General features: G+C 41.1%; 1 protein-coding gene across 2 annotated transcripts in view; it reads right to left on the bottom strand.

Moving 5' to 3' along the window:
* TBC1D22A (TBC1 domain family member 22A) overlaps positions 1 to 27,241 on the bottom strand; it is a 418,728-nt gene that overhangs the window by 175,516 nt on the left and 215,971 nt on the right. For both annotated transcript variants that reach the window (XM_075927774.1, XM_075927768.1), the window contains one exon: positions 779 to 906. In XM_075927774.1, coding sequence (XP_075783889.1) covers positions 779 to 906 — 128 coding nt within the window. The remainder of the gene's footprint in view (positions 1 to 778; positions 907 to 27,241) is intronic.

Below are 27,241 nucleotides of genomic sequence, written 5' to 3'. Positions count from 1 at the left end.
GGAAAAGGGGCCAATGTAGACGAGCCCAATATGTCACCAGCATTACTAAGGGGTACACAGTAACTCAAGCAAAATGTAACCCATTCAAATTAAGCGATATGCCCCAAATGTACAAAATAACAAACAGCATACATTTTCATAAACAGAATACAATAGAATTCAGAGGTCCTTATCCTAACTCTCTGGTTTAACCAGTAGGCAGTACTTCTTCTATGTAATATACTATCCAGGTAAAATAAATTATTTCTCACTTTACCTTAATTTCTGCCAGTAAAAGACCAATAATTTGTATATCACATTACAATTATAAGTAGCAAGTCTGAGGTGAAGTTTTCAATCAAACGAGAATCTAATTTTTAATACCAGTGGAATGGAAAAGATGCATATAGACTGTCCTCGCTATAAGTCCAAGATACGTTCCAAAAAACTTGGACTTATAGCGAAACAACTTAAAGCAGGGAATTTTGTCACTCTTCATAGTACACAATTTTTTTTTTTTTTTTTTGGCACAACTTAAGAGTGAGGAATGGGAGAACTTATGCATCATTTCCTACAAGCATCAATGACATTAGTGCGGAACGGATGTATACTGGGGCTACTTATAGTGGGGATGCCTATATTTACTTTATGTACTGTGTACAGTAACAAGTCAAAATTATATTCATTATTCCATATTGAAGTTCAGGGAAAGGTATATTTAAATAAAAGAACGAAACCTCAGAATTAGGTCATCCAACATTACTAATTACAAATATGCAGCCATAAAGCAAATGCTCACCTGGTATGTGTCCCATAGCCTTATGGTACACCTCAGAGGAACTTCTCTCATTAACAAGTTATTCATCCAACGGAAAGCAAATTGCAAGTATTTCACCTCATGTTGATCTAAGTGTCTGTGTACTTGTTCTGGAAGACAAAACAACATGTATTACTTCTTATCTTGCATTTAGTTTACTGTCTCTGATGGTTTAAACAGCTATATAATTGAGGTTAAGATTTGTCAGAAGCACTTCTAATAAAAGTCAGACAGGTCATAGGCAATAAACAAAAATATATGGAAGCCTGCAACCTGTCCTTGACTTTTATCAAAATTACCCTTGGGTATGGGAGGAGGACTAACAGTTGGAGCCCTGCTGGGCACTGACTGTCAGTCCCTGCTCCAGTTGTTCGGCTCTTCCTACAGCAGCTCTGGCTATGTGTCCAGTCTCAGCCACTGCTCCTATCCCAAGGGCTAACCACCAGCCTTCATGACTGCTCCTGTGTTGACCCTGGAAGCTGCTGCCCAAGCCCCAGGGGATGATCTCACCCTAGCCACTCCTCCTGCAGTATCAGTTATTGGTACAGCCCAGGGGGCTGACCTGTGGTCCCAGCCACCACTACTCTGGCTCTGGGTGGCTGACCAACTCCACTGCTCGTGCAGCCCTAAGGGGTTCAACCATCCCTGGGCAGTCATTCTGGCCACTGTTCCTGAGATGACAGTGGCCACTGCACCAGAGGCTGTTCTGATGTCTCCAGAGGCTGACCTAGCCCTGCTGACTGCTCTGACCTCAGGCCATTGCACCTAGCAAGGGCTGACTACTAGGGCAGGCTGAAGACATCATGGATGTACACTGAAGTCACAGGATGTATAATCTCGGTGACTAAATTGCATTTTTATGTATAATTCAAATTCTGCTGTATCATTCAAAGTAGTACAGACCTAGAGTAATGCCAGTTATTTTCAAATTCCTTTAAATTTTTTAATGATCAAATATAAAGTGACTAGGACAGCCTAGTCAATATTTCCTAAAATTTTTAAGAGAGGGACCATGTTATCTATATTTGTAAGGCTTCTAAAACTTTTTTTTTAATCTTATGTTGACTTAAAACTCATCTTCTGTAAGGCCAAAAATGGACAAACCACAATATTCCTCTGGATCAATATATTCCCGTGGAATCTTGCCATTCAAATTTCAAAAGTCCTTTCCTCTAAAACACTTTCACAGAGGCATAAAAATGGATAATACAGAGGGACTAGATGCTTATCATCCCTTTTATATTTTTTGTATTTAGCTCTTTTCAGAAATAATTATAAAGACGCTAAGACAACAGCAAGGATGTCTCTAGACTACAGGGTTTTTTCAAAAAAAGTGGCCTTTTTTCGAAAAAACTTCACCTGCATCTAGACTGCAGCCGCATTCTTTGGAAGTAAATTGAAAGAATGTGGCAGTTTTTTCAATCACGGTAAACCTCATTTTATAAGGAATAACGCCTTTCAAAAGAGTGCTTTTGGAAAAAAGGCACTACTGAATGCAAAATGTGCTTTTTCGAAAGAGAGCGTCTAGGCTATCTTTCGAAAAAGCGGCTTGCTTTTTCGAAAAATCTTCTTGTAGTCTAAATGCTCTCTTTCGAAAGAGGCTTGTCGTCTAGACGTAACCCCATAAGAACAGTATGGTTATAAGGAAGCATAGCATGTATGGGTTTAAGGCAGCAAAGACTAAAAATAAAAGATACCCCAATTAATTCAGTGTTTGAAACAACATCTGAAATCTGTGACTCTTTGCCAACCAGTATAGCAGAGCCCTCTTCACACAAGAGAATTTGCTTTCCAGTGTTGCTCCCCAATATGGAACATAATGAATATCACAGGATGTCCACATGCATACAGCACAAACCCAAAGCATAACATCACATTCATGTTAACTGGAGTTAAGACAGGTTTGTACTGTACTCATTTTTAATGTGTGCGCCAAACATGAATTACCAAATTACGATTATGTTTAACATATATGTACTAATTGTCCACATGTGCCAGAAAAACAAGGGATACAACACATCATCACTTAAAGTAAGAGAATTTCAATTCTTTCAGATGTTGGGGATACACACCCACTACGACATGGTATCCCAGCAAGCTGTACTAGAATACGCCAGTCCAGGAGGGAAGGTAAATCCTTGGACATTTCAGAGCAAGTTTTCCATCAAATGGTCACTAAACCAAGAGGTCATTCAAATTTAACTCAGTGTTGGTAAGTAATGAGGAAACAGCTTTGGATCAAATTATCCGGAGCTGATTGAATTTAAAGTAAATGGTAAGATAATCAAAAGCAGGTCCTCGACTGTAGGTTTTTTTGTTTCAAAAGGGCAGACTTCAGGGAATTAATAAAAGATGACAACTACACAGAAGAAGTTAAGGAACTAAAATGCTTTTATTTAAAATCAGCTTCATGAAACTATTTGCAATTTGCATTCTAAGAAAAGGCAAAAATCTTGTAGAGACAGGCTACAGACCAAGCTGTAAGAGTGGAGTAGAAGTGTACTAATTACATGTGATAATACAAAGTTAAGAGGCATTGTCAATACAGAGGAAAATGAGAACATTGCTTTGGAAGAATTGGATAACCTTGAAGAGTGGAGTAACTGAAATGGGATGAAATTCAATAGTATAAAATGCAAGGACATGAACCTGTCTTGACAATCCACATTAATTTTAGTGAAGCATTTCCAGAGACCCATTTGTGTTTGCATAGCAATAGAAAAGTAGCCCTTTCGTAATGTACTCTATGGCCAGGTGGGTTGGCATCAAAGTTGGGATGTGTGTGCCATCTATCACCCCATCACAGTTCAATAACCCCCTGATGCAAATCCATCCTCCAATCACTATACATTACGGATAGCCACAATACTATGTGCAGGGCCAGCTTTAGCAAGCGCGGGGCCTGATTCTGGGGGAGGCCCCGCGCATGCGCCGTGCGCCCGGAGCATCGCATACCTGGCACAGCACTGCGCATGCGCCATGCACCTGGGGCCCCGTGCATGCATTGTGCATTCCGGATGGCACTGCGCATGTGCCACATGCCTGGGGCGTCGCGGACCTGGGGCAGCACTGCGCATGTGCTCTGCTCCTGGGGCCCCGCGCATACATCATACGTCCCGGTTGGCATTGTACATTCGCTGCGCACCAAGGGCCCCGCGCGTGCGTCGCGCACCCGGGATGGCACTACAAGTACGTCTCACACCCGGGAGCGGAGCCCCCTTAGGCGCAGGGCCCCATTCCGGGGAATTGGCCAAATCGACCTAAAGCCAGCCCTGCTACGTGCTTTATGCCCAACCCTTTATGACTCTGCACACATCTATCACAATCCCTACTGTGGATTTTCCAACTCCAAAAGGATTGCTCACCTACTGGTAACAAACTGGCATTGCAAGTCTCCACTGCATGATTGCCACTTGCTTTCCCATTGTCAATAAGGCTCTCATTCTGATGTGCCTGCACCCGATGGCTGGGACAAGCTCAACACACAGATCCAGAAATGTGACCATTAGCATCCAAAAGTTCTGAAGCTACTACTCATCAATCCACTACTCATCAACCCAAATCTACATTACGATTGCTACCATTCCAGAAATCACTGCAAAAATATCCAAAAGGCACTGCAGTGGAGAGCTATCCATACTGTGGTGCATTTTACACCAATGCAAGCACTCCTAGTGAGCACAATATGTGTGCAAGCAGCCAAGCAAGTACAAACCAGAGTGACATGTATCCTTTGGCAGTTGTACACCAGCATAACTTGTATCAAGCAAACTTTATGATGTAGACATGACCAAAATGATAAAAGATTTTGTGAGCAATCCATGAACAACATTCAACTAGCAGTGGGGACAACTCAACTAAATCCAATCTGCTGGTTGGTAGAACAGTTGCTTACTACTATGATGTGACTTCCAAGCTTTGCTGCTACTGTATTTAGTATACTTCCCTTATCAAAGGAGTAATAGATAAAGCCCAGGATAAAGCATGTGAGAACTAAGAAAAAAAAAGTTGGAGAGTGCCCTAATGCCATCAATCTCAAACATGACTCAAGTCAATGAGTATACAAAGCAACTACATATGCCTCTGTGTACAGAGTTAAAACAACAGAAGCTGCTACCCAAGGTACTGGTTAAACCATGTAGGCTAAAGAAAAAGCAGCCAATAGCAAAAGAAGCAATAGTAAGCATGATCCTGAGCGGGAGAGCAGACAGAGCTCCATGGAGGTACAATACTCACTGGAAGAGCAGGCCTAGAAATTGTGAATAAGAAAATAACCTGCTGTCTGTTACTACTTTGTCAGGGAAACAGGACTTTGTATACATTCTTTACAAATGAGCAGTGTTGGAACAGAGAGAGGCTTAAAGACTAAGCAGTCCCCAGGGATATGCTAAAGAACTGTCATTCAAGACTACCGTAAGATTTTGAGAGTGATCCTACGTAGAAAATAACAGACATGTATTAGAGTTAGCAGTGAGGTTTACTTGAAAACGAAGCATAACATGCTTTCATACTAGATTTCGGAGCAGGCTTTCTACTGTCCTAAGCGGAAACTGAAACCAATAAAGAATACACAAGATGGAGACAAGAGGGAAGCATAAGAATGTGCAGGGGTAGGAAAAAGCTTATTTTTGCTTGAATTAAAATTTCATTATGATAAACGTGTGATGATGGAAATACAGACAAAATATAAAGCATTTGACAACAAGGTGAGATTTAATAATGATTTGTTAATGCTGAGCTATAGAACCTAATCACAAATTGCAATATGGGATAAAAAGAAGAAGGGGGTCTAATTTAACCCTTAGAATCGCAACACAGCTTGGGATAGAATGAGCGGTGGACTGGACCACAGGGCCTGGGAATTCTAGCTTTTTTTTGTGCTGTTTGAAACTAGATACCTATTCTTGGATTTATAAACTAAACTTGAGCTTAACCATGTGACATCTGGTCCATCACTAATCTAAGAACACACACTATTTATAACAGGACGGCACCAAAGAAAGACCTGAGATGTCTAATCAATCTCTCTTAATGCAACCAACCAACCAAGGTCTTGAATAATGCTTAAGCCAAGAGGAGTCAAAGTGACTGTGACCATGGAATGAACTGCTAGAAAGCAGGCAACTCCATTCACTTTTATGAAATACTGAAAAATGTTCCTCTATGAAAAAGCTTTCTACCATAAGAATGAGATTCATAACACTGAAACATCCTTCTTCCCATAAATCAACATGTGATCCAGGGACCCTTTGGTGTCATCAGTCAAAGGACACAGGGGGCTACATAAAATTGAAGCAGGATCATCTGGATAAGATATATGCATAATAGTTAGCAAACGGGTGACAGCCGAAGCCTCTATGAAGAATAGGCAACTGGTTATAATACTCATTGTGAAAAGTGTGTATAAATAATAGTGTATGCACTAAACATTATGTTTTTAAGGGCTTGGAAGTAAGAATGGTCCCCAAGAGATAACATACTTTGTTTTTATTTATTTAAATTATTTTTACCCCACCTCTCTATTTAAAATATTTTTAAACACAAAAATAAATACATATAAAGTAAAATATAGGACCCCAAAATGGGAGGGGGGGGCATAAAACCTGCTAAAACACCTCAAGAGGAGGGACACATACGGTTTTACTGGAATTGTTCCTTTCACATATGAGAGAACAGATATGTGTCTCCTCTTCTAGTCATTTCTGATGAGTTTTATGCCTCACAACATAGGCCTATTTGCATACAGAGCCAGAGAAAGAATGAAACACTGTGAAGTCTACAAGGGAAGAAATTTACAGCATGAAACAAATAGCAGGCTGGAGGGGAGTTCCTGTTTAAGAATAAAGACAAATAACTGTTACAGTATGTATTGGGGTGCAAGGAAACGTATGGAATCCTTCAGCAATGAAGCAAGTTGAAAGAGAGCTTGTTTCATGACAGGAGGATCAGAGCAAGCTTGGATGTAAAATGTAAGAAAGGATTGTGGATAAACAATACTTGGTTAGACATGAAAATATCTTCTTAATGAAGTCTAGACTCTAGAATGTGCATTAGGATTTTATTTTATAGGTAACCATTTGTTTCCAAGACTTAAACATGCTACTACAGGTTGGACCTCCCTAGTCCAGCACCTCCAGGACCTGAGTGGTCCTGAACCAGGGAGTTTGCCAGACCATGGGAGGTCAAGACTCCCTTCCCGGCTGTCTACCCTGCTCCTGGGTGCCTGCTCCGGTCACAGGGTTCTGCTCCCAGCCCAGGCCACTTGGCTCCACTCCCAGCTGTAGTTGCACTTCTACCACGCCAGTCCCACTGCCTGTAGTTCAGCTGGGACCACCAGTCTGGCCTGGTTGGTGCGCCTGACCCTAACCAGCAGGGCGTCTCTGGTGCAATAATATGCATGGTCCTGGGATTTCAGAGGATCTATCTGTGGCTGACTCTCTTTGTGTTGCTAAATAAACTTACACTTGATTTCACAAACATACCTTAGTTCTGCCTGTTAAATGAAGTGTTAATCTGAGAGGGACCCGGTAAACTGGGGTGTATTGATTCTTTGGAAGCAGAGCATTTGGGAATATTATGAGTGTTCAGCGGACTGGGGGCTATCTACCTTCCACCCCTCCACTTCTTCTCCGAATAAGTTGCGTACAATATCAAATTAGATAACACGGAATACGTGGGAACACAAAATAAACTGATCTTAATGAATAATTAAAAGAACAAGGGGCTGTATTATTAATGTGATAGTTAATTAAAAGGTGATTTTGGGGGGAAAAAAGTTTCTAATCTGTTCAAACAGAAAGCTGCAGATTACATAATTTTGCCTTTAAGTATTCAGATTTATTGTATAAAAAAATAGGGACCCAGAAAACCTCCCACAACAAAGGCATAATATAATGTATGCTCAAGATATCCTTTAATTAAAATATCTATATTTCAATTTTTACCTTCTGATGAATATTAAAATTATTAGTGTAATTTAAAAAAAAAATCACTGGAGAGATAATAGATTCTCTTCTTAAAGCTGCAGTAGTGTAGAGATGAACTTTTTGATCCACTGTAAATAGTTTTTTATTTCTGTGCTTAAAAGTATATGTATAGATATTTTAAGACGCAAGAAAGCAATAATACAGAGTATATTTTAGAAAGTGGAGCAAGACATTCTATACATATAAGTCAACCTTTTGAAGGAGGACAAGCTCCAGAGCTCTTTGCCCTTTCAACTTCCACATGATTAAAGGCATGAACACCTTTTGACCACAATCTGCTATACAACCAAAATAAAGAATTAGTGTATTGGTCCTTGCTCTAGGAAAATTTGGCAGCAAGTTCAAATAACTTACTGCAGTATAAAAAGGTCATTGTTGTATACATATATTGCAGATTTTCAATTAGATAAATCCATTGTATATTCAGTGAGATTAAAAAAAAAATCAGTCTAATGGAGGTATTCACTCTGGAACAATAAATAGATTCTGTTCTTCATATAGCAGCCACACAGTCTCATCTGCTTACATGAAAACTTTGATAAAGTAACAAAAAGTGATGAACTGCCATTTGTGATATTTCAACTATGGTTTTTAATCAGCTTCCCAATTTTCTGAATTTCTTGTCAATTGACTTCCATTTTAAAAAAAATATGAAAAATATGCTCAACTTTAAGCATTATTTGTAATTTATATAGATTGCTAAAGCAAATGCATCAACTCATTGCAAAGAGCCATTCTTCCTACTTTATAAAATAATGTGAGCAGATGTTATTTCACTGATAAAGCTAATTTAGGTAACAATAATCCTAAATTTAAATTTTCCATTTTACTGGAAAGAAAAATGTTCTAGGAATTTCAATGTGTAGCCGACTACACGATTAACTGATAAACCTGGGCTTACCAGTTAATCCTGTCGACTACACACATTTTCTCCCCTCCCCACCTTGCTGCCTCAGTATCAGAGGTAGCAAGGAGGAAGAGTGGGAGCCGGTGCCCATGAGGAGCTAGCTTAAAAGCTGGCTCCCCTTGAGCACCAGATCCACCAGTTCTCCCCTCCCCCTCCTCCACCCCACACCCAACCCCACACTTCTGCCTCTGATAGAGAGGCAGCAGCGCAGAGGGTGAGAGAGGCAGGTGGGAGCTGATACGCATGGGAAGATAGTTTACAAGCCGACTCCCTGCACGTGCCAGCTCAGCAGACCCACCTGTCCCTCCCCCACTACAGAGGCAGCAGGAGGGGGGTGACACACAGGATCTGGTATGGGGGGGGTGCCAGTTCCCCCCCCACCAGTTTTGTGGTCCCGCCTCCTTCGCCATGTTGCTGCCCCCAACTCTGAAGCGGGGGGAGAAAAGGGGGAGAGGGGGGGAGGCAGCTGCAAAGCAGTGTCTGTCCGCAGAGGGTCCGAGCTCTGGGGGAGGATTTGCATGCTTGCCCCCACCCCAAACCAACAGAAGCTAGACCATGTTTGCCACAGAGGTAGCATCTGGAGCCCCGCCCCCTCCCCCCCCCCCCCCCCCCGCACCAAGACCATGTAGTGTACAGAGAACAAATGAATCCTCAGCCAGCTACGTTGAGTAGCATGCTGGGCACAGCAGGTAGGGAGCCCATCTGAGGGTTCTGCTGGGCTGCTGGTTGGGAGCCACCTAAGGTAAGCACCTCCCAACCAGATTCTGCACCTGGCACCCCAATCCTTCCCACATCCCACAAACCAAACCCTCTCCACCCCACTCCTGTCCTAGCTCACAATCCTCTCACAGATCCTGCACCTTCTCCTCCAGTAGGACCTACACCCTTCCTCCAAGCCAAATTCTCTCCTGCATCCATAGCCTCTCTCACATCCTCCACCTCCTCCTGAACTCCAATCCACTGCACCAGGTCACAAACCAAATCCTCTGCACCCCTCCTGCACTGCTGACCTAGGTGACAATTCCCTCCCAGATCCTGCATCCCCTCCTACATCCCTCTTCCAGGTCAGAATCCTCTTCTGTACCCCTACCCCTTCCCAGACTCTGTACTCCAATGCCCCACCTCTCTCCTCCTGCACTCCAATCCTCTGTCCTAGGTCACAGTCCCCTTCTTCACCCAAACTCCTTCGCAGACCCCACCTCTATTGCACTCCATCTCCCACTCCAAGAATCCTTCTGCACTCAACTTCCAGCCCAGACCTTGCACCTCCTCCATTAACCTCAGTATTTTTTGAGTGCCCTCTCACCAAAAAAGTATTGTCTGCCACTTTTCTACTATTTTTTAAGAACAGCAGCTACCTAGGACTTTTAAAGTAATTCCATCTGCTATTCCTTTGCTGGAAGCACTGCAGTCACAAGAAAGCATTTTGGTTCAATCATTGACCACAGTGGCTTTTTCTACAGGGTCTCTAGTAATGCATTGTTAAAACAAAAATTGAATGGGAGTCTTCAGATTTTCATTAGTGACTATTTAACTAAAATCGGTTTAGAAACATCGATTCTTGATTTAAGCTAAATCAATATAAGGCCTATTGGACACAAGTATGTTAAGTCTAGAGAGTTGTACAAATTTAACCAAATAAAATTAAGCAAATCATTAAGTGCTTTCCTGAATAGTAATGGACTTAAGCCTGTGATGAAATGCTGTCCTGAAATAGTGCCAGTGCTTTCAAATCTTTGCTAAGTGCCAGACAGACACAGACACAAAAAGGCCACAGTCTCTCCACCAAGATCTTACAACAGGAGTTACTAATCCTGCAGGCACTTACATACATGCTTAATGTTGCTATCACAAGCAGTCTCCTTGATTTCAAAGTTAAGCATGCATATAAGTATTTGTAGGATGGGAGACTAAGGTTCTGATTAAGAAAAGGACTTACATATGTACTTAAATCTATCCCTACCCAGGACAGCATATAACTTAAAGTGTATGGTTATATTCCATTCACACATACAAGTGCTATCTTAAATAGGGATGCTTTTCAGAATAATGGCTTAGGATAATTTACAGACAGGATGATGAAGGAAAGGAACATAATACAAGATTTTAAAATATATTTGTTCATTATTTTGAATAATATTTTGATAAGATACAGCTCCTACAAAAAAAACTCCACAACTTGATGTTGACAGACTCTACCAACTAGTCTGCACACACTTGGATGTCAAATCATGGCTCTTATCTAGAACTAGAGAATCTCAAACACACTACTCAGTCATGCAGCCACTGCTGCTTTAAGGAAGCAATAACACTGTTCAGGCAGAGTTGCACTCTATGGAGACACTCAAGCCTAAAGCTCACATGCCAAATGGCTTACACTGTGAACGTGAAGCCAAAGTAACCAAGAGAGTGGCTAACCAGCAGACAAGATATGGGCTGCTTAAGGAAAACATTCTTTTACTATTAAACCTGACTTACAACCGTACACCTGAAATTCAACCCCAATGTTAGGCAGAAATCTGAAAATTAAATTTAGGCATATTGTACTATCTCCCTTTTTTATTTTAGAGAACTATAGTCTATTTTTTTTCTTTTTCTTTCACAGTACTTTACGTGGAAGGTGATGACAGAGTGGTCACCCAAGCACTGGAAGACACAATGAAGAGAAGCGGTTGTGGAAGCTGTGACATATACATGATCACAGAGCAAGTGCCTCACAAGAGCTTTATATGTATGAAGTGCTGCATGTCAAAGCTGATGGAAGAGAATACCTGAGGCTTGGAGATGCAGGTGAAAGTTTTGAAGGGCATTCCAGCACATGATGGAAGGAAAGGCAAGAGGAAGCTGAAGGAAAAAGTGAACACTTACAGATGCAAACTGGACTGACAAATTCTTAGGAATATCTAGCCAGCGGAAACAGATGACTATAAGAAACAGACAGAGGAAAAGATTAGCTAATGAAAGAGAAACAGATCAGGAACAGATTTGCTGAGTAGGACAATAAAAAGGGGCATAGGTGGCAGTAACTGAAAGTGGAAGGGCAACAAAGAATCAAAGAGAGGCTAATTATATGAGAGGAAAAAAGTCAGTGGCTATAGCTGTGGAAATAGCCAGGAGGATACAGTATGGCACATAGAAGATTGCAAGAGACAATAAAAGAGTACCTGAAGCCAGAAAGAACAGGAAGAAGGGTAGCCAATCACATCATTGCCAGGAAAAGTCCCTCACCAAGGGCCCTTAAGTAAAGTAAATTGGCATGGGAAAAGAGAGAAGGTCCTCTCACGGATTGATATCTGGTTGAAAGATAGGAAACAAAGGGCAAAAATAAATGGTCATTTTTCAGAATGGAAAGAGTTGTCCCCAAGAGTCGGTTCTGGGATCAATCCTATTCAATCTATTTATAAATGATCTGGAGAAAGGGGTAAACAGTGAAGTGGCAAAATTTGCAAATGACACTAAATTGCTCAAAATAGTTAAGACCAAAGCAGACTGTGAAGAGCTTCAAAAAGATCTCACTAAACTAAGTGATTGGGCATCAAAATGGCACATGAAATATAATGTTGATAAATAATAATCCCAACTATATATACAAAATGATGGGGCTAATTCACTATAATTACTCAAGAGAGATATCTTGGAGTCATTATGGATAGTTCTCTGAAAACAGACACTCAATGTGCAGCAGCAATCAAAAAAAGCAAACAGAATGTTTGGAATAATTAAAGAGACAGAGATTAAGATGAAGAATATCATTGCCTCTATATAAAACCATGGTACACCCATATCTTCAATACTGTGTACAGATGTGGTCGCCTCCTCTCAAAAAAGATACATTCAGAAAAGGGCAACAAAAATTATTAGGGGTTTGGAACAGTTCCCATATAAAGAGAGATTACAGAGACTGGGACTTTTCAGCTTAGAAAAGAGGAGACTAAGGGGGGGTATTTGATAGAGGTCTATAAAATCATGACTGGTGTGGAAAAAGTGAATAAGGAAAAGTTATTTACTTGATCCCATAACATAAGAACTAGGGGTTACCAAATGAAATTAATAGGTAGCAGGTTTAAAAAAAAAAACAAAAGAAAGTTTTTCTTCATGCAGTGCACAACCTGTAGAACTCCTTGCCAGAGGATATTGTGAAGACCAGGATTTTAACAGGGTTCAAGAAAGAACTGCATACATTCACAGAGGTTAGGTTCATCAATAGCTAGTAGCTAGGATGGGTAGGAATGGTGTCACCAGCCTCCGTTTGTCACAGACTGGAAATGGATGACAGGAGAGGGATCATTTAATGATTAGCTGTTTTGTTCATTTCCTCTGGAGCATCTGGCATTGGCCACTACTGGAAGACAGGATACTGGGCTAGACAGACCTTTGGTCTGACCAAATGTGGCTGTTCTTATTAAAAGGCAGGTCTACCTTATTGATGAATCCCTCTTAAGAAGAGCAGACAGTCCTGTCCTCAGAGCTAATCAGGTGACCAGAAGGATGCACTGTCTGCCAGAAGCTAAGATACTGAGCTGTATTGTACAGTGTAATTTAGGGGTCACCAAACAGTCGATCGTGATTGATTGGTCAATTGCAAGGGCACTGCCAGTCAATCGCAAGGCAGTGTTCCCAGCCCCACCGTATTCCAACCACCTGCAATAAGGACCCCCTCCTGGCACTACAACCTCCCGCCCATCGCAATATTGGAGCTAGCTCTGGCTTCCTGCAGCATGGGGAGGCGGGGAAGAAGTCCAGAGGCTCCACGCCAGCCAGTTTCTCAGTAATCACACATGCTGCTCCTTCCCTTCCCCTCAGCAGCACGCATACTTTCTTGTCTTTCCTTCCTTTCTCATGCTTTTGAGTGGGAGTGGGAGTTAAGATGGCAGCGGAGGATCCAGAGAGGCTGGATTTCTTAAAGGAGCTGCACATGCATTTGGTCAAGTGCTGCCTGCAGATACTGCCCGAGATTGCCTCATTCCTGGAGACCCCCACGTACCAACCAAGCTGACCCTGTCCCCTCTCCCCTGGCCATACCCCCACCAGCACCCTGTTCCTGCCCCTTCCCTCCTGGCTAAACACCCACTCCCTGCTTGCTCCTACACCCTACTTCCCACCCAGATTGTGCACCCCCATCCCTATCCCACTCACTGGCAGCACTGTTCTGCACAATGAACAATGTCCTCACTTTTGGCCCCATCTCAGAGCCTAAGGGGCCCCACAAAATCCAGTAACCCTGGAACCACAGAAGAGTTAATCTGGCCTGAGGCCTTGAACTTCAGTCCTACCAATCCTCCCCCACCATGACGGCTGGAGTGCCAGGGGAGTGAGGTGTCTCAGTTGGGGCCATATCAGTGAGGGCTGTGGGTTTTTGCAGGGGTTGTTTTGTTTGAATCTCACTTGTGCGGTCCCTGACTGATTTTTCTGTGGGTCAGTGACCTCTGGCCCAAAACGGGTTCCCTGCCCCTCACATAAATAAAGACAATGTTGAAACATTGTGTGTGTTGGACATAATATTTTATTTAAAAATGAAGCCTGGCCAGCAAGCCCCCATCTGGCCACAGCATCATAACACCTGCACCCCCCTACAGACTCCAACCCTTAGCTTATCATACACCTGAACCCCCTGCCCTGAGCCCCTCACATTCCCAAAGTCCTGCACCCCCCACATCCCCAGTCTTGTTCCACAACACTCCTGGACAACCCACACACTACAAACCTGTGCCCTGAGCCCAAGCCCCCTGCCCTGAGCCCCTCAAACCCCAACCCAAACTCCAGCACCCCCACATCCACAAGCCTGTGGCTTGCTCAGCACCCCAACCTCTGCACCTGACCCCAAGCCAGCATCCCCTTTTCCACCTCCTCCTGCACCCAAATTCCCTCCCAGAGCATGCAACTCTCGCCTCTTCCCATACCCAAATCTCTCATTCCTACCCCAGAGCCACACCTCCTGTCTCAACTCAGTGAGAGTAAGAGCAGGGAACAGTCTCTTAGATGGTAATAACCACTCCTTTGGGAGTTGATTACATTGCATCCCAAGTGGTGGTTGGGATTCAACAGATGACATCATCTGGATCCCTCTGTCTAGCCGTCAGGACATCTCCAGGAATCAGCATGATGGAAGCTCAGGGTCCCAGCAGACTACCCCATCCCCCATTATTTTGTCTCCCAAATTATGCCTCGTTTCCAACTCACCAATTTTGATTTCTGATTTCACACTTTTTTTTTTAAATCAAGCATGATAACACAATCTTTAAGTTTTATGAGGAGGCCTTTTTGTTGTTTGCACTAATTCAGTCTCTCTTTTGTACTTTTTCCTCATCAACATTTGTTATCACAGGTTATTGTTACACGTATTAAATAGTCACATGTATTCTACAGTTTGCTCATAATTAGAGTAAATTTGTAGGCCCAATTATAACAATAGGCCTAACTGACAAATAGTGTCATGGGATGAAGATTCACTAAGGACCAGGAACTTGAATTTAAATCTTACCTGAATTTTTTTTCATGCATAGTATCCCCTCCCACTAACCCAGGCCAATGGTTCATTGTTGACTCAGAGCAGAGTTCCAGTTACTGGCTCTTCAATCCTTTCTTCGAAAGCTAGCATTGGATGGAAGGCCCCAGGCTAAATACTAATCCAGCCTGAGCTCCTCTGTATATCACACTTGACAATCATAACAAATTATAGTTGGCTAAATAGTGTTTTTTATTCTCAGAAAAGAAAACACTAACCTATAATGCTGGAAAATTATGTATTTAAATACACAGACCAAAAAAGTTCAGCTTCTCTAGCGACTCTGTACCTAACAGCAACAAACAGTACATTAAACCTAAGCCCATAAGAACTGTGAAATTTGATTAAACATATTGATATACAGAAGTAATGACAGTTTCTTTTTACCTAAACCTCCAAAATAAAAGAAACACTCCTTCTTCCCCCTTTCAGGCATTTCAAGTTTGTCTATTAATATGTAAATAGTTACCAAATAGCCTGGGCTGATTAACAGAAAAAGAGTTGCATTCCTGTAAAACTTTAGGAAATATAATCTAATAAAACAGTGATCAACAAGTTAGAAAACTTAGGTGAGGTCGGCACTAGGAGGTTTTTTCAATGTAATTACACCATGATTTTTTTTTTATTTAGATACAATTTATATGGGGCAAAAACTGCTTTTGATGAGTATACACTAGGCTTTTGCCAGTACAGATATGTAAAACAAACAAACAAAAAAAATCACTCACATAACTAACTGGCAAATGTGTTCCTGTAGAGCTGGCCTAATTGTAGGTAAATATCTGAATTTAATACATAGAAAACCATACATGAATTCCAATGCAACAGGCTGCAAATTTAACTTTTTAAAATGGATAAAAATTGTCAATTAAAAGTTGGCAAATCAGAGGAATTCTTATTTCAAGACACCATCATTTTCTATATTTCAATATTTATATAATCAGAATTGACTGACAAAGAATAGTGTTATTTAGAAAAATGATTTATGTGACCATTTTATTTTCTGAAGACAGGTATTAACGGAATCATTTTGACTGCAAACTAATCTAAGATAGTCTTTTTGATAGCTAAATATAATTCAGACCATGAGGAATAAATTACTCTCACATCACAGATATCTGCACTAGAATCGAGAACAAATTGACAAAGGTGCTTTCAAGTTTAATTACCAGGAAGCAACAATTTTTTTAAATAAATAATGGAATATAAAAGGGTAAAATTTGCCATTCCTGGATGACCAGCTTTCAAATTGTTGACTCTGCTCTTTAAATGGCAGTATGAGACAGTTTAATAGCTGTGTTTATCTATGCAAAGTCAGCAGCTGCACACAGAAGATAATACAGATAGTAATGCTGGAAAGATGCAGTGTAACCAAATTACCTGTACACTACAATTTTCGCAGATTTGTGGGCTCTAATCTCATCTATCTTTAGAATATATTTTAAATACAGACAGGCAATATTTGTGTCTTGCTTACTGACTACTGCAAGCATATTTTGATAAGTCATATGGACTAGAAGATAGCCAATTTATACTCCTGTATATTGCAGGGATTTGAAAATTAATTTGTCTCTTGTCAACATTCTCCTGTCAACATTTAATTTGCATATCTACTAAGGAGAAAAGAAATATGCTTTTTAAAAAATATTAAATTTAAACCTATATAAAATGTTAGCACATAACATATTTGGAGTATTTAAAAATATACACGTATGGCCCTGGCATTCTTACTTTCAAATGGATACATATGGATCTGATCAATAGTGCTACACACTATAAAAGACCACATCTTACAGAGAGCAATTTATATGGATAAAGTGGTGGAATGTATTTTGCTTGTGAGCATTCTTCACCAATAGAGGAGATTAAACACATTGTGAAGGATTTGAAAATAGGGAAGAAAACCTTTTTTTTTTAATTTATAAAACGTGATCTTACCCAATAGCAATATAGCTAAGTAACGAAGGAAATATCAACTGGAATAAAGTTAATATGCCATTTCAACAGTAAGTACAGGCCAGATCAGAACAGATCTCAAGTTTTGAATGTCATGTTGAAGGAAGTACAGTACTAATAATAAGTTAAAATTGATTGATAAAAGAATTAACTAATTTCATGGTAGCTGGCTAAATTATATATTTCATCAATAGAGGTCATTTCTCTGGAAGAATAAGACTTAATTCCTATGGGGACTAGGTTCCATGAGAAAAAACAAACATTTTAAATAAAGACTTGACAACTGTGCACAAATATCTACTACCCTCATCTCCATCATTTCCAGGCCCTCTGTTTAAATACTGCACATAACTGCAGACTAAAGAGCAGATGCAATTACTGCTATATCTCCCACATCCTAGTGGCCAGTATAGTTATCCAAAAATGTATCAAACTAAGAGTTTTTTTTCTCTATGCTCAGTCCAACAAGTAAGATTCAGAATATGAATGGATTCAGCTTCCACACTGTCTTTTCCTCGTTATAAGGGAGCCACTTTCTGAGTCACAACAGGAATCTTACATTCCAGTAGTAGTCTTTGGTAAAAAAAAAAAAAAAAAAAAAAAAAAATGAAAAAATAAATAAAACAAATAAAAACAAAATATTTATTTTTAAAAAGAAAAGCAAATACTCTGCATCACCATGCACAATTTGCTTAGAAATTCCTGGGAAAAAAATTGCAAAAGATTTTATGAAATTCAGACACAGGGTTTACTGTCTGAATAAACACTATTCATTATTAAAAAAACAAAGGGTCATATTTTAAAAATTTGCCTCCTGTTTTATAATCAATTGCTTTTTGGACTTTCATTTTTTGAAGTAATAGCCCACAAAGTAAAGATGCTTACATTACTTAAGAATGCCTAACTTGTTCAAAAAATGAATCCAATTCTTTTTCTTTCGTGACTATTTCTAGAATACATCCCTGAAGTCACGTGACAGAATTTTAATTTGCCCACTGCCGTGCATGTAATTTCAGTTAAGCATAACTAATTTCAAAATTGAAAAGTTTGAAGTTATTTTGCCTTGCTCATTTATGGTGTTTTATAAACAAAACAACAAATAAAATACAAATTAACCACCAGAACTGAAAGCAAGAAGTAACACTGACTGGAGTTAAGCTAATCTGACCAAATATCAATTCTTGTATACAACAGTGTTTATCATCATATTAAGAGTCACATATATTCATTGGTGCATTACTGTACTTTATAAAAGCTCTCTTGCTTAATATCAAAGAATTACAACTGTTTTTGGTTTACACATTTCTTTAGAGCAAAGTTCACTTTTACATAAATCTAGGGCAAATCTTATTCATATGTGAATATATCAATGTTTTATATCTATTTCAAGCCAATATGCAGATTTTAATGTTGATCTTGAACAAAATGTCGAATGATTATGAACAAAAACCAAATCCATTGATAGGAAAACCCAGTATTTAGACTGGGCATTAGGGATGTTAGATACCGTGCAACTGAATAACCATGTCACCACACCAAATCTTAGCGGTTACATGATTATTCAATAGTCCCCGAATGGGGGGGCTATCAGTCAATGCACTCATGAGAGTCCCCTGCCACCCCGTGCTGCTGCCTCTGTATCAGAGGCAGCAGCACGGGGTGGTGGACAGAAGCCAGTCCACAAGGAGAGCCAAGGACAGAGGCTGCTCCACATAAGCAGCCCCTGCCCGTGGGGGGCCTGCACTTTCCTGAGACATAGGCTGCACTGGCATTCTACAGAGCAGCATTTGTCTGAGGGGAGCCCAAGCTCACCCCCTCACTCTGCTGCCTCTGATAGAGAGGCAGCAGCAGGGGGGAGAAAGCGGGGGCAAGCAGCTCCGTGTGATCCAATACGTGTGGGCAGCCCGTTTCCCATGTGTACTGGCTTCTGTCTGTCCCCCTTGCCCTCTACACTGCTGCCTCTCTATCTAGCAAAGGGGTGAAGGATCAGGCAGCTCCGTAGGATCTCGTGCTTATGAGGAGCCAGCTTAAAATCTGGATCTCTATGGGCACCAGCTCCCGCCTCCCCCCGGTGCCTCTGACACAAAGGCAGTGTTGGGGGGGGCGGGAAAGGTGTTGCGTGTAGTCAATTACACGTTGACATCCCTATTGGGTAGCTGTAATTACTTGAACTCTCTAATCTGTTGTCTCCACTTCATACACAAGCATGCTCCATTTAAAAGGTTGTAAAAGAATAATTCACAATAAACAGACTACCACACAAAATAAAATTCTGTGTATGAACACCACCTCAAAAACAGCAAAGAATATTATTTGACACAAACGATATAATTTTTGTTTTTGAAGTTATGTGCTTTTTAAAAGTAGTTTTAAAAGAGCATGGTATTTTCTATGTACTGATGATGTTAAGATTTAAAATATTGGAGACCACTACGTTGGAACCATATCTGTCTACATATGGAACCATGTCAAATAAGAACTAGCACATTTCAGATGTTCCTGTAATATTAATAATTTAATATTATTCAATATGTAATACTGCTTTCAACAGAAAATCATACATAAACCAACAGGCTCAAACCTTTATCATATTTAGTTTATAGAATTTGGACATCAGCTATATAGCAGATTTGTGCAGGGAACCAATACAAGTCCTAATCACAAAGTCCTATTTAATTATAAGCTCTATTTTAAGTGCTAGCTCAGAACAAATACTAGACTTCACGGCTTAGCTACAACAGGCTGTTTAGTATTGACATTGTTAAGTTAATTTGGTATGAAAAAAATGGGAGTAAACAAAAGCAATTCCTTTCTGCACCCTACCCTGTACATACTATGAACTCTAGAGACCTTTTACAAAGTGTATTAAGTTCAGTGCAAACTGAGTGTGATCTAGTCTTCAGGCACAAACAATATTGCATCACACTAATCAGGCAGTCCTTCAACTGCTATTCCACTCTGATTTGCAGGTGTCTGTGATAACCTGTGTGCACTGCTCTGGGTTCAAGTTGATCAGATGGTCCCTCCCTTGTTTAAAAGGTAGCATGGTGCCAGGAATGGCTTGTGTGCACATGGATTTCAATTTACAGGCAGTCCCCGGGTTACGTACAAGATAGGGACTGTAGGTTTGTTCTTAAGTTGAATCTGTATGTAAGTCGGAACTGGCATCCAGATTCAGCCGCTGCTGAAACTGACTGCCAGTTCTGACTTACATACAGAATCAACTTAAGAACCCCAAGCGTCCCCAAGTCAGCTGCTGCTGAAACTGATCAGCCGCTGATTCCAGGAAGCCCGGGGCAGAGCAACTCTGCCTCGGGCTTCCTGTAGTCAGCGCTGGTCAGTTTCAGCAGCGGCTAAATCAGGACGCCTGGGGCAGAGCAGCTGGGGTGCTGCTGGGTTGCTCCAGTAGCGCCGCTCCTCGGCACTACTGGACCAACCCAGCAGCACCCCATCTGCTCTGCCCCAGGCGTCCTGATTCAGCCGCTGCTGAAACTGACCAGCAGCGGCTGAATCAGAACCAGAGCAGCTGGGGTGCTGCTGGGTTGGACCAGTAGCGCCCAGAGCGGCGCTGCGGGACCAACCGGCAGCACCCCAGCTGCTCTGCCACAGGCATCCGGAGAAAAGCCTAGTCTGCTTGGGGGGGGGAGGGCGTACTAGCTGCGCCCCCCCCACCCCAGCAGACCAGGAAGACACGGGCGGCGGACCGAGACACACCGCGGTCCGGTGGAGACCAGCAGACCAGGGAGTCGGGGAACAAAGCCTCTGAGGATGCCGGCAGTGGGACAGCCGCGGGGCGTCTTGGCTGTCCCACTGCCGGCTTCCTCCGCGGCTTTGCAAAGCCTTGGGGAAGCCGGCAGCGGAGCAGCCCAGGCGCGCCTGGGGTGCCCTGCTGCCCGAGCCCTCCCGCAGCTTTGCAAAGCCACAGAAAAGCCGGCAGCAGAGCAGTCCAGGCGCGCCTGGGCTGCCTCGCTGCCTGAGCCCCCTCGCAGCTTTGCAAAGCCACGCGGGGGGCTTGGGCAGCGGGGCTGCCCCGCTGCACGAGCCCCTCCGCGGCTTTGCTCTGCATCTTCCTGGTCTGCAGACCAGGGAGACGCAGAGAAAGCCCCAGAGTATATGGGCGGCAGGACCGCGAGGTCCCGCAGTCCGTGTACTCTGGGGCAGCCCCATTCGTAACTGCGGATCTGACGTAAGTCGGATCCGCATAAGTCGGGGACTGCCTGTATTCACATTACAGCAATATTACTCCAGCACCCTTTAAACATACCTCAACTAGCTGCTTAGACCTGTGGTGAGACCTTAGAGCTCTTCACCATTTTGAAAGAAGCAAGCTCCTGGAGCTAGCTCAATAAAATAAACACGTAAGGACACTGCTAATTAAACATTTGTGAGTGGTCACAACCGGGATGCTTACAAGAGCGGATAAAGAGCAAAAAGATAATCAGGAATGCCAGGAAACAGGCTGTATAAATAGAGCCTCTTCATTTTGAGAATCTGAATAAGATCTTGAGAAATACACAACAACTGAATAAAAGACTTTAAGGACTCAGCCCCAACCCACAGGACAAGCAACAAGGGTCAAGAGGAACATGAGGATGAGAAAGCCAGCAACTCTTCAGCTATGGGAAGCCATGGAGGAAGCTAGCTCAATTCCTAGCCAGAAACCCAGCCCAGCACTTATTAAGAAGATCCAATGAAGGGAACCTTTGCATATAATACAAATCTTTAAAATTTATTACACAATTAGTGAACTATTAATTTTATACTAAAACTTCGTAGAATTCAATTTTTTGAATAATTTCAATGGATTAATACCAAAGCTTGTTTTAAGCATTTTTTAATCTATTCAAATTTCCATAGGTGCACAGAATTATAGGCTGTATAAATTATTTGCTGACAGTAGAATCTAAGATTGAAACAAAACAAAGAACCATTAAATCAAACTGTCAACACCAGTTCTAAAGCAGCATTTTTTTTCACTTTGCCTAGCTGCACAATTTTCTCATAATTAATTAAAGTTATTTTTGCTGGTTTGGTGAAATCAACACCTAATCGTATTTACCAAAAACCCCCATAGTCCTTCAAGCTTAACCATATTGCTGTGCCAACTCTTGTTCTGGGTGCCCCAAGACCACAGCCATTTTGAGTGGATATGAACTAGGTACACTTCTGAGTCTCCAAGTCCCACCTCCCTCAGTCCAAACTCTTGCACAACCCCTACAATACACATGTTTAAAATGGTGGCTGCTCTAGATGTGCAATCTGCCTGTCTTCTGCTAAAACCCCAACTTTCGACTGATTACAAATTCTACCATGGAGGGCACATCGCCACCTACTTACTTTTTTTCCCCCTCTCTGTATTTCTCCTTTGGAAAGCCACCCACCTTTCCAAACCCATTCATCTGTTCCCACAGTATATTAAAAAAAATAAGAATATTAAGTTTTGTGAAATACAACAGTACACTGAGACAGTACTGGGGGAAAAATGTGTGGTTAATATTGTCAGTTTACATGAAGAAGACATGGCATTGCATGATCGTAAAAGTCTACAACTCCTTCCTAAAGTATGCCCTGTATCATGCATTAATACCAAAACCAAAGTTTATCTTAGGACCAGCAGAGTCATACAATTCTTAATGGCTTTCATCAACAGGCTTACAAAGAGAAAGATTGGGAACAATTAAAGATTAAGATCAAGTACAGATACCTACATCAATAGATCAAGTGCAGAACTGGATCTATTTTTCTGTGCAATTTCAGCATACCTGGAAGGGAATTAAAGCAGAATATGAGGCTGGATCTACATTGGAATATTAAGACAACTTAAAGAAGTTGCTTAGGGATGTGCAACCTATCCTTTAAATCAGCTTCTGTACCTAATGACTGGAAGATAGCTAATGTGACACCAATATTTAACAAGGGCTCTAGAGTTGATAATGGCAATTACAGACCAGTAAGTCTAACATCAGTACCGGGTAAATTAGTTGAAACTATGGAAGAGAATAAAATTGCACACACATAGATGAACGTAATTTGTTGGGGGGAAGTCAACATTGTTTCTGTAAAGGGAAATTGTGCCTTACTTATCTACTAGAGTTCTTTGAGGAGGTCAACAAGCACGTGGATGAGGGAGATCCAGTGGATATAGTATACTAGGATTTCCCGGAAGCCTTTGACAAGATCCCTCACCAAAGGCTCTTAAGTCAAGTAAGTTATCATAAGATAAGAGGGAAGGTCCTTGATAACTGGTTTAAAGATGGGAAACAAAGGGTAGGAATAAATGGCCAGTTTTCAGAATGGTGAGAGGTAACTAGTGATGTCCCTCAAGAGTCTGTACTGTGATCAATCATATTCAACCTATTTATAAATGATCTGGAGAAAGAAGTAAACAGTGAAATGAGACAATTTGCAGATGACACTGAACTGCTCAGGATAGTTAAGATCAAAGCAGACTGTGAAGAGCTTAAAAAAAATCTCAAACTAAGTGATTGGGCAACAAAAAGGAAAATGAAATTTAATGTTGATACATGTAAAGTTATGCACATTGGAAAAAATAATCCCAACTACACATACAAAATGATGAGGACTAATTTATCCCTAGCTACTCAAGCAAGAGATCTTGGAGTCACTGTGGATAGTTCTCTGAAAACATCACCTCAGTGTGCAGCAACCATCACAAAAGCAAATGGAATGTTAGGAATCATTAAAAAAGGAATATAGAATAAGACAGAGAATATTTTATTGCCTCTATATAAAACCATGGTATGCTCATATCTTCAATACTGTGTACAGATGTGGCTGCTTCATCTCAAAAGAGATATATTCATAAAAGTGCAACAAAAATTATAAGGGGTTTGGAACGGGTCTCATATGAAGAGAGATTAAAAAGACTGGGACTTTTCAGCTTAGAAAAAAGGAGACTAAGAAGGGATATGATAGAATTCTATAAAATCATGACTGGTGTGGAAAAAGTGAATAAGGAAAATTTATTTACTTGTTCCAATAATACAAGAACTAGGGGTCACCAAATGAAATGAAGACATTTTAACACACACAAAAGAAAGTTTTTCTTCACACAGCACACAGTCAACCCGGGGAATTCCTTGCTAGACAATGTTGTGAAGACTAGGACTTTAACGGGGTTCAAAAAAGGGCTAGATAAATTCATGGAGGTCCATCCTATTAGCCAGGATGGGTAGGAGCTGTGTCCTTACCCTCTGATTGTCTGGAAATAGATGACAGAAGGGGGATCACATGATGATTACCTGTTCTGGTCACTGCTTCTAGGGCATCTAACATTGGCCACAGTCAGCAGACAGGATACCTGGCTAGATGGACTTTTGATCTAACCCAGTATGGCTGTTCTTATGGATTTCCAATTATAATTCCGCGAGGTTCTTCCTGGTTTTCAAGAGACCAGGAAGTGTTTTCACTAGGAGGGCTATATTAGGATTTTAGGCACATAATATATGCTATGCTGTGCTTACTCATTTTTTCTGTACCAGTCATGATTTTATACACCTCTATCATATCCCCCCTTAGTCTTCTCTAAGCTGAAAACACATAGTTGGAGTCTGCCTACCTTAAGCCAAGCTTGGCAGTATCCACACAGTGGGAGGCTTACGGGAGCAAATGCCCCGGTTGGTTTCCCTTATTCCTCACAACTGCAAGGAGTACAGGCACCATCTGGAGCTGCCCTCTGCATTCAATTTATGGATCTAAATTGTAACTGCTAGATTGAACACCAGAACATCTATGTCCAGTGCGGCGAGTGTAGATGTGCCTTGATTTAGTATTAAGAGATCTTAACTTTAACTTTATCTAGACTCTGCACCTCCCACTCAAGAACCTGGATCTGAAGTTTTTTGGCATGAAAAAGGCAAGGCTGGTCCTTTGTCTCTTAGAATCAGAGAATCATAGAGCTGGAAGGGACCTCAAAAGGTCATCGAATTCAGTTCCCTTCCCTCACAGGAGGACCAAGCACGGTATATATCATCCCTGAAAGATGTCTGTCTAACATACTCTTAAATATCTCCAGTGATAGAGATTCCACAATCTCCCTAGGCAATTTATTCCAGTGTTTAACTACCTTAACAGTAAGGAAGTTTTTCCTGATGTGCAATGTAAACCTCCCTTCCTGCAATTTAAGCCCATTCCTTCTTGTCCTATCATCAGAGGCCAAGGAGAATGATTTTTCTCTCTCCTCCTTCTAATACCTCCTTTTAGATACTTGAAAACTGCTATCATGTCCTCTCTCAGTCTGCTCTTTTCTAAACTAAACAAGCCCAGTTCTTTCAGTCTTCCCTAATAGGTCACGTTTTCTAGATCTCTAATCATTCTTGTTGCTCTTCTCTGGACCTTCTCCAAATTCTCCACAACCTTCTTGAAATGTGGTGCCAGAACTGGACACAATACTCCAATTGAGGCCTAATCAGCGCAGAGTAGACCAGAAGAATGACTTCTTGTTACTTAGTCACAACATTCCTGTCCTCTGATCAGATTAATTGGTAGGCCTATAACTCATTTTATCCAAATGAATAATATTAGCCTCCTAAATCAGTCAACACCTTGACAACATATATTGCCCACTGTACCACATCTGTTATTTCACAATTGCCCATTCCCCTCCCTGGACCAAGTTCACAACAATAAGAATAATTATGCCATCATGCAATTACAAAACTAAAACCCAACTCTTTTGTGCAAATTCCCTTGGCAATCTTAAGCTCTGACATGCAATGTTGGAATAAAAATAAGCGTCTTGAAAACGTGTGTATTTAGCAGCATGTTGTACGGATGTGGGACATGGGTGATAACGAAAGATTTAAAGAGAAGGATATTGGCATTCGAGAGGAGGTGTTATAGAAAGATCCTGAGAATAGGATGGATGCAGAAGGTTACCAATGAAGAATTGTATAGGAAGATACAGCTGAAAGAGAACCTACTGCAGAAGATTATACAATGCAAGTTACAGCTATTTGGGCATATCTGAAGAATGAACGACGAGTGAAAAGTTAAGACCCTGGTATTCGGCATAATGGATGTTTCGAATAGGAGACACACACGCCATAGAGAATGGGTAGAGGATATAGTAGATTGGTGCAGAGCTAGTGTACAGAAACTAAGTCACTCCGCACTGGACAGGGAAAGATGAGGCATAGGACACCAATGGGTGCGGAGTCCACAGTTATTGATGATGAAGAAGAACAAGAGGAGGCAGGACATTTCCTCATGTGTGAATTGAGCTGTGTCCTACCTTTCACCACACTTGTCGTAAAGATTTGTTTTACTTTTGCTTTAATTCGAGGTTCATTTTTATATAATAAACTCCAGTTAATAATAAAAACAGTTACAATTAAATAAAAAAGATTCTGTTCTACAGGGTACACAGGAAAAACAAACCTTGCATAAATCATAGCTTTTTATAAAAATGTAAAAGCCAGACACAAGATAAAATAAGGATTGTCAAAATGTGCAGTCCTAGCGCTCACAGGAGACTGCAGTGCTCACAATCCATTTCCCAATCCCAGCCACTACATCCAAGGAATAACAGTTGGATGTACAGCTGCAAAACCTCAAGCCTGAGACTCAGAGCAATAAGTATCGTCCTGGCTGTTTTTTTCTTCCATATCTTCTCATGGATGCCTGGCTGGCACTGCACGTCTCTGCACTTCTGCCTTCCACCCTTCATTAAGGCTTGCTTTCTTGCTTTCACAAATATTGGACAAAATAAAACATGCAGTTATAATCTTGGCCAAGATATTTTTTGCAGCTTCCAATCTAGCCCACAAATAGTATTATCTTCCTTTCAGGCAGCTAAAATGCACACACTACATTTATTCTGAAATGACTGAGATAACACAGTGGATAACAATTCTTTCCTTCTATTCTCACTATCTGTAACTAACTTAATTAGCAAGTGGTAGAAAACCATGTAATCAATGTCTTAGTCAAATATATACACTAAAGAATGTTAGCTAAGTGATATTATATATAAACTATAAAGAGTTTTTTGCTTTTTTTAATCTCTCTCTTCTAATGCAGAATTTCAGAACTGAACTGAAACCATTTCATGATCATGTAAGCCATGAAAC

The sequence above is a fragment of the Pelodiscus sinensis genome, chromosome 1 (genome assembly GCF_049634645.1).
Source record: "Pelodiscus sinensis isolate JC-2024 chromosome 1, ASM4963464v1, whole genome shotgun sequence".
Classification (NCBI taxonomy): Eukaryota; Metazoa; Chordata; order Testudines; family Trionychidae; genus Pelodiscus; species Pelodiscus sinensis.
The sequence above is the reverse complement of the archived record's forward strand: the minus strand, read 5'-3'. Positions and strand labels throughout refer to the sequence as shown.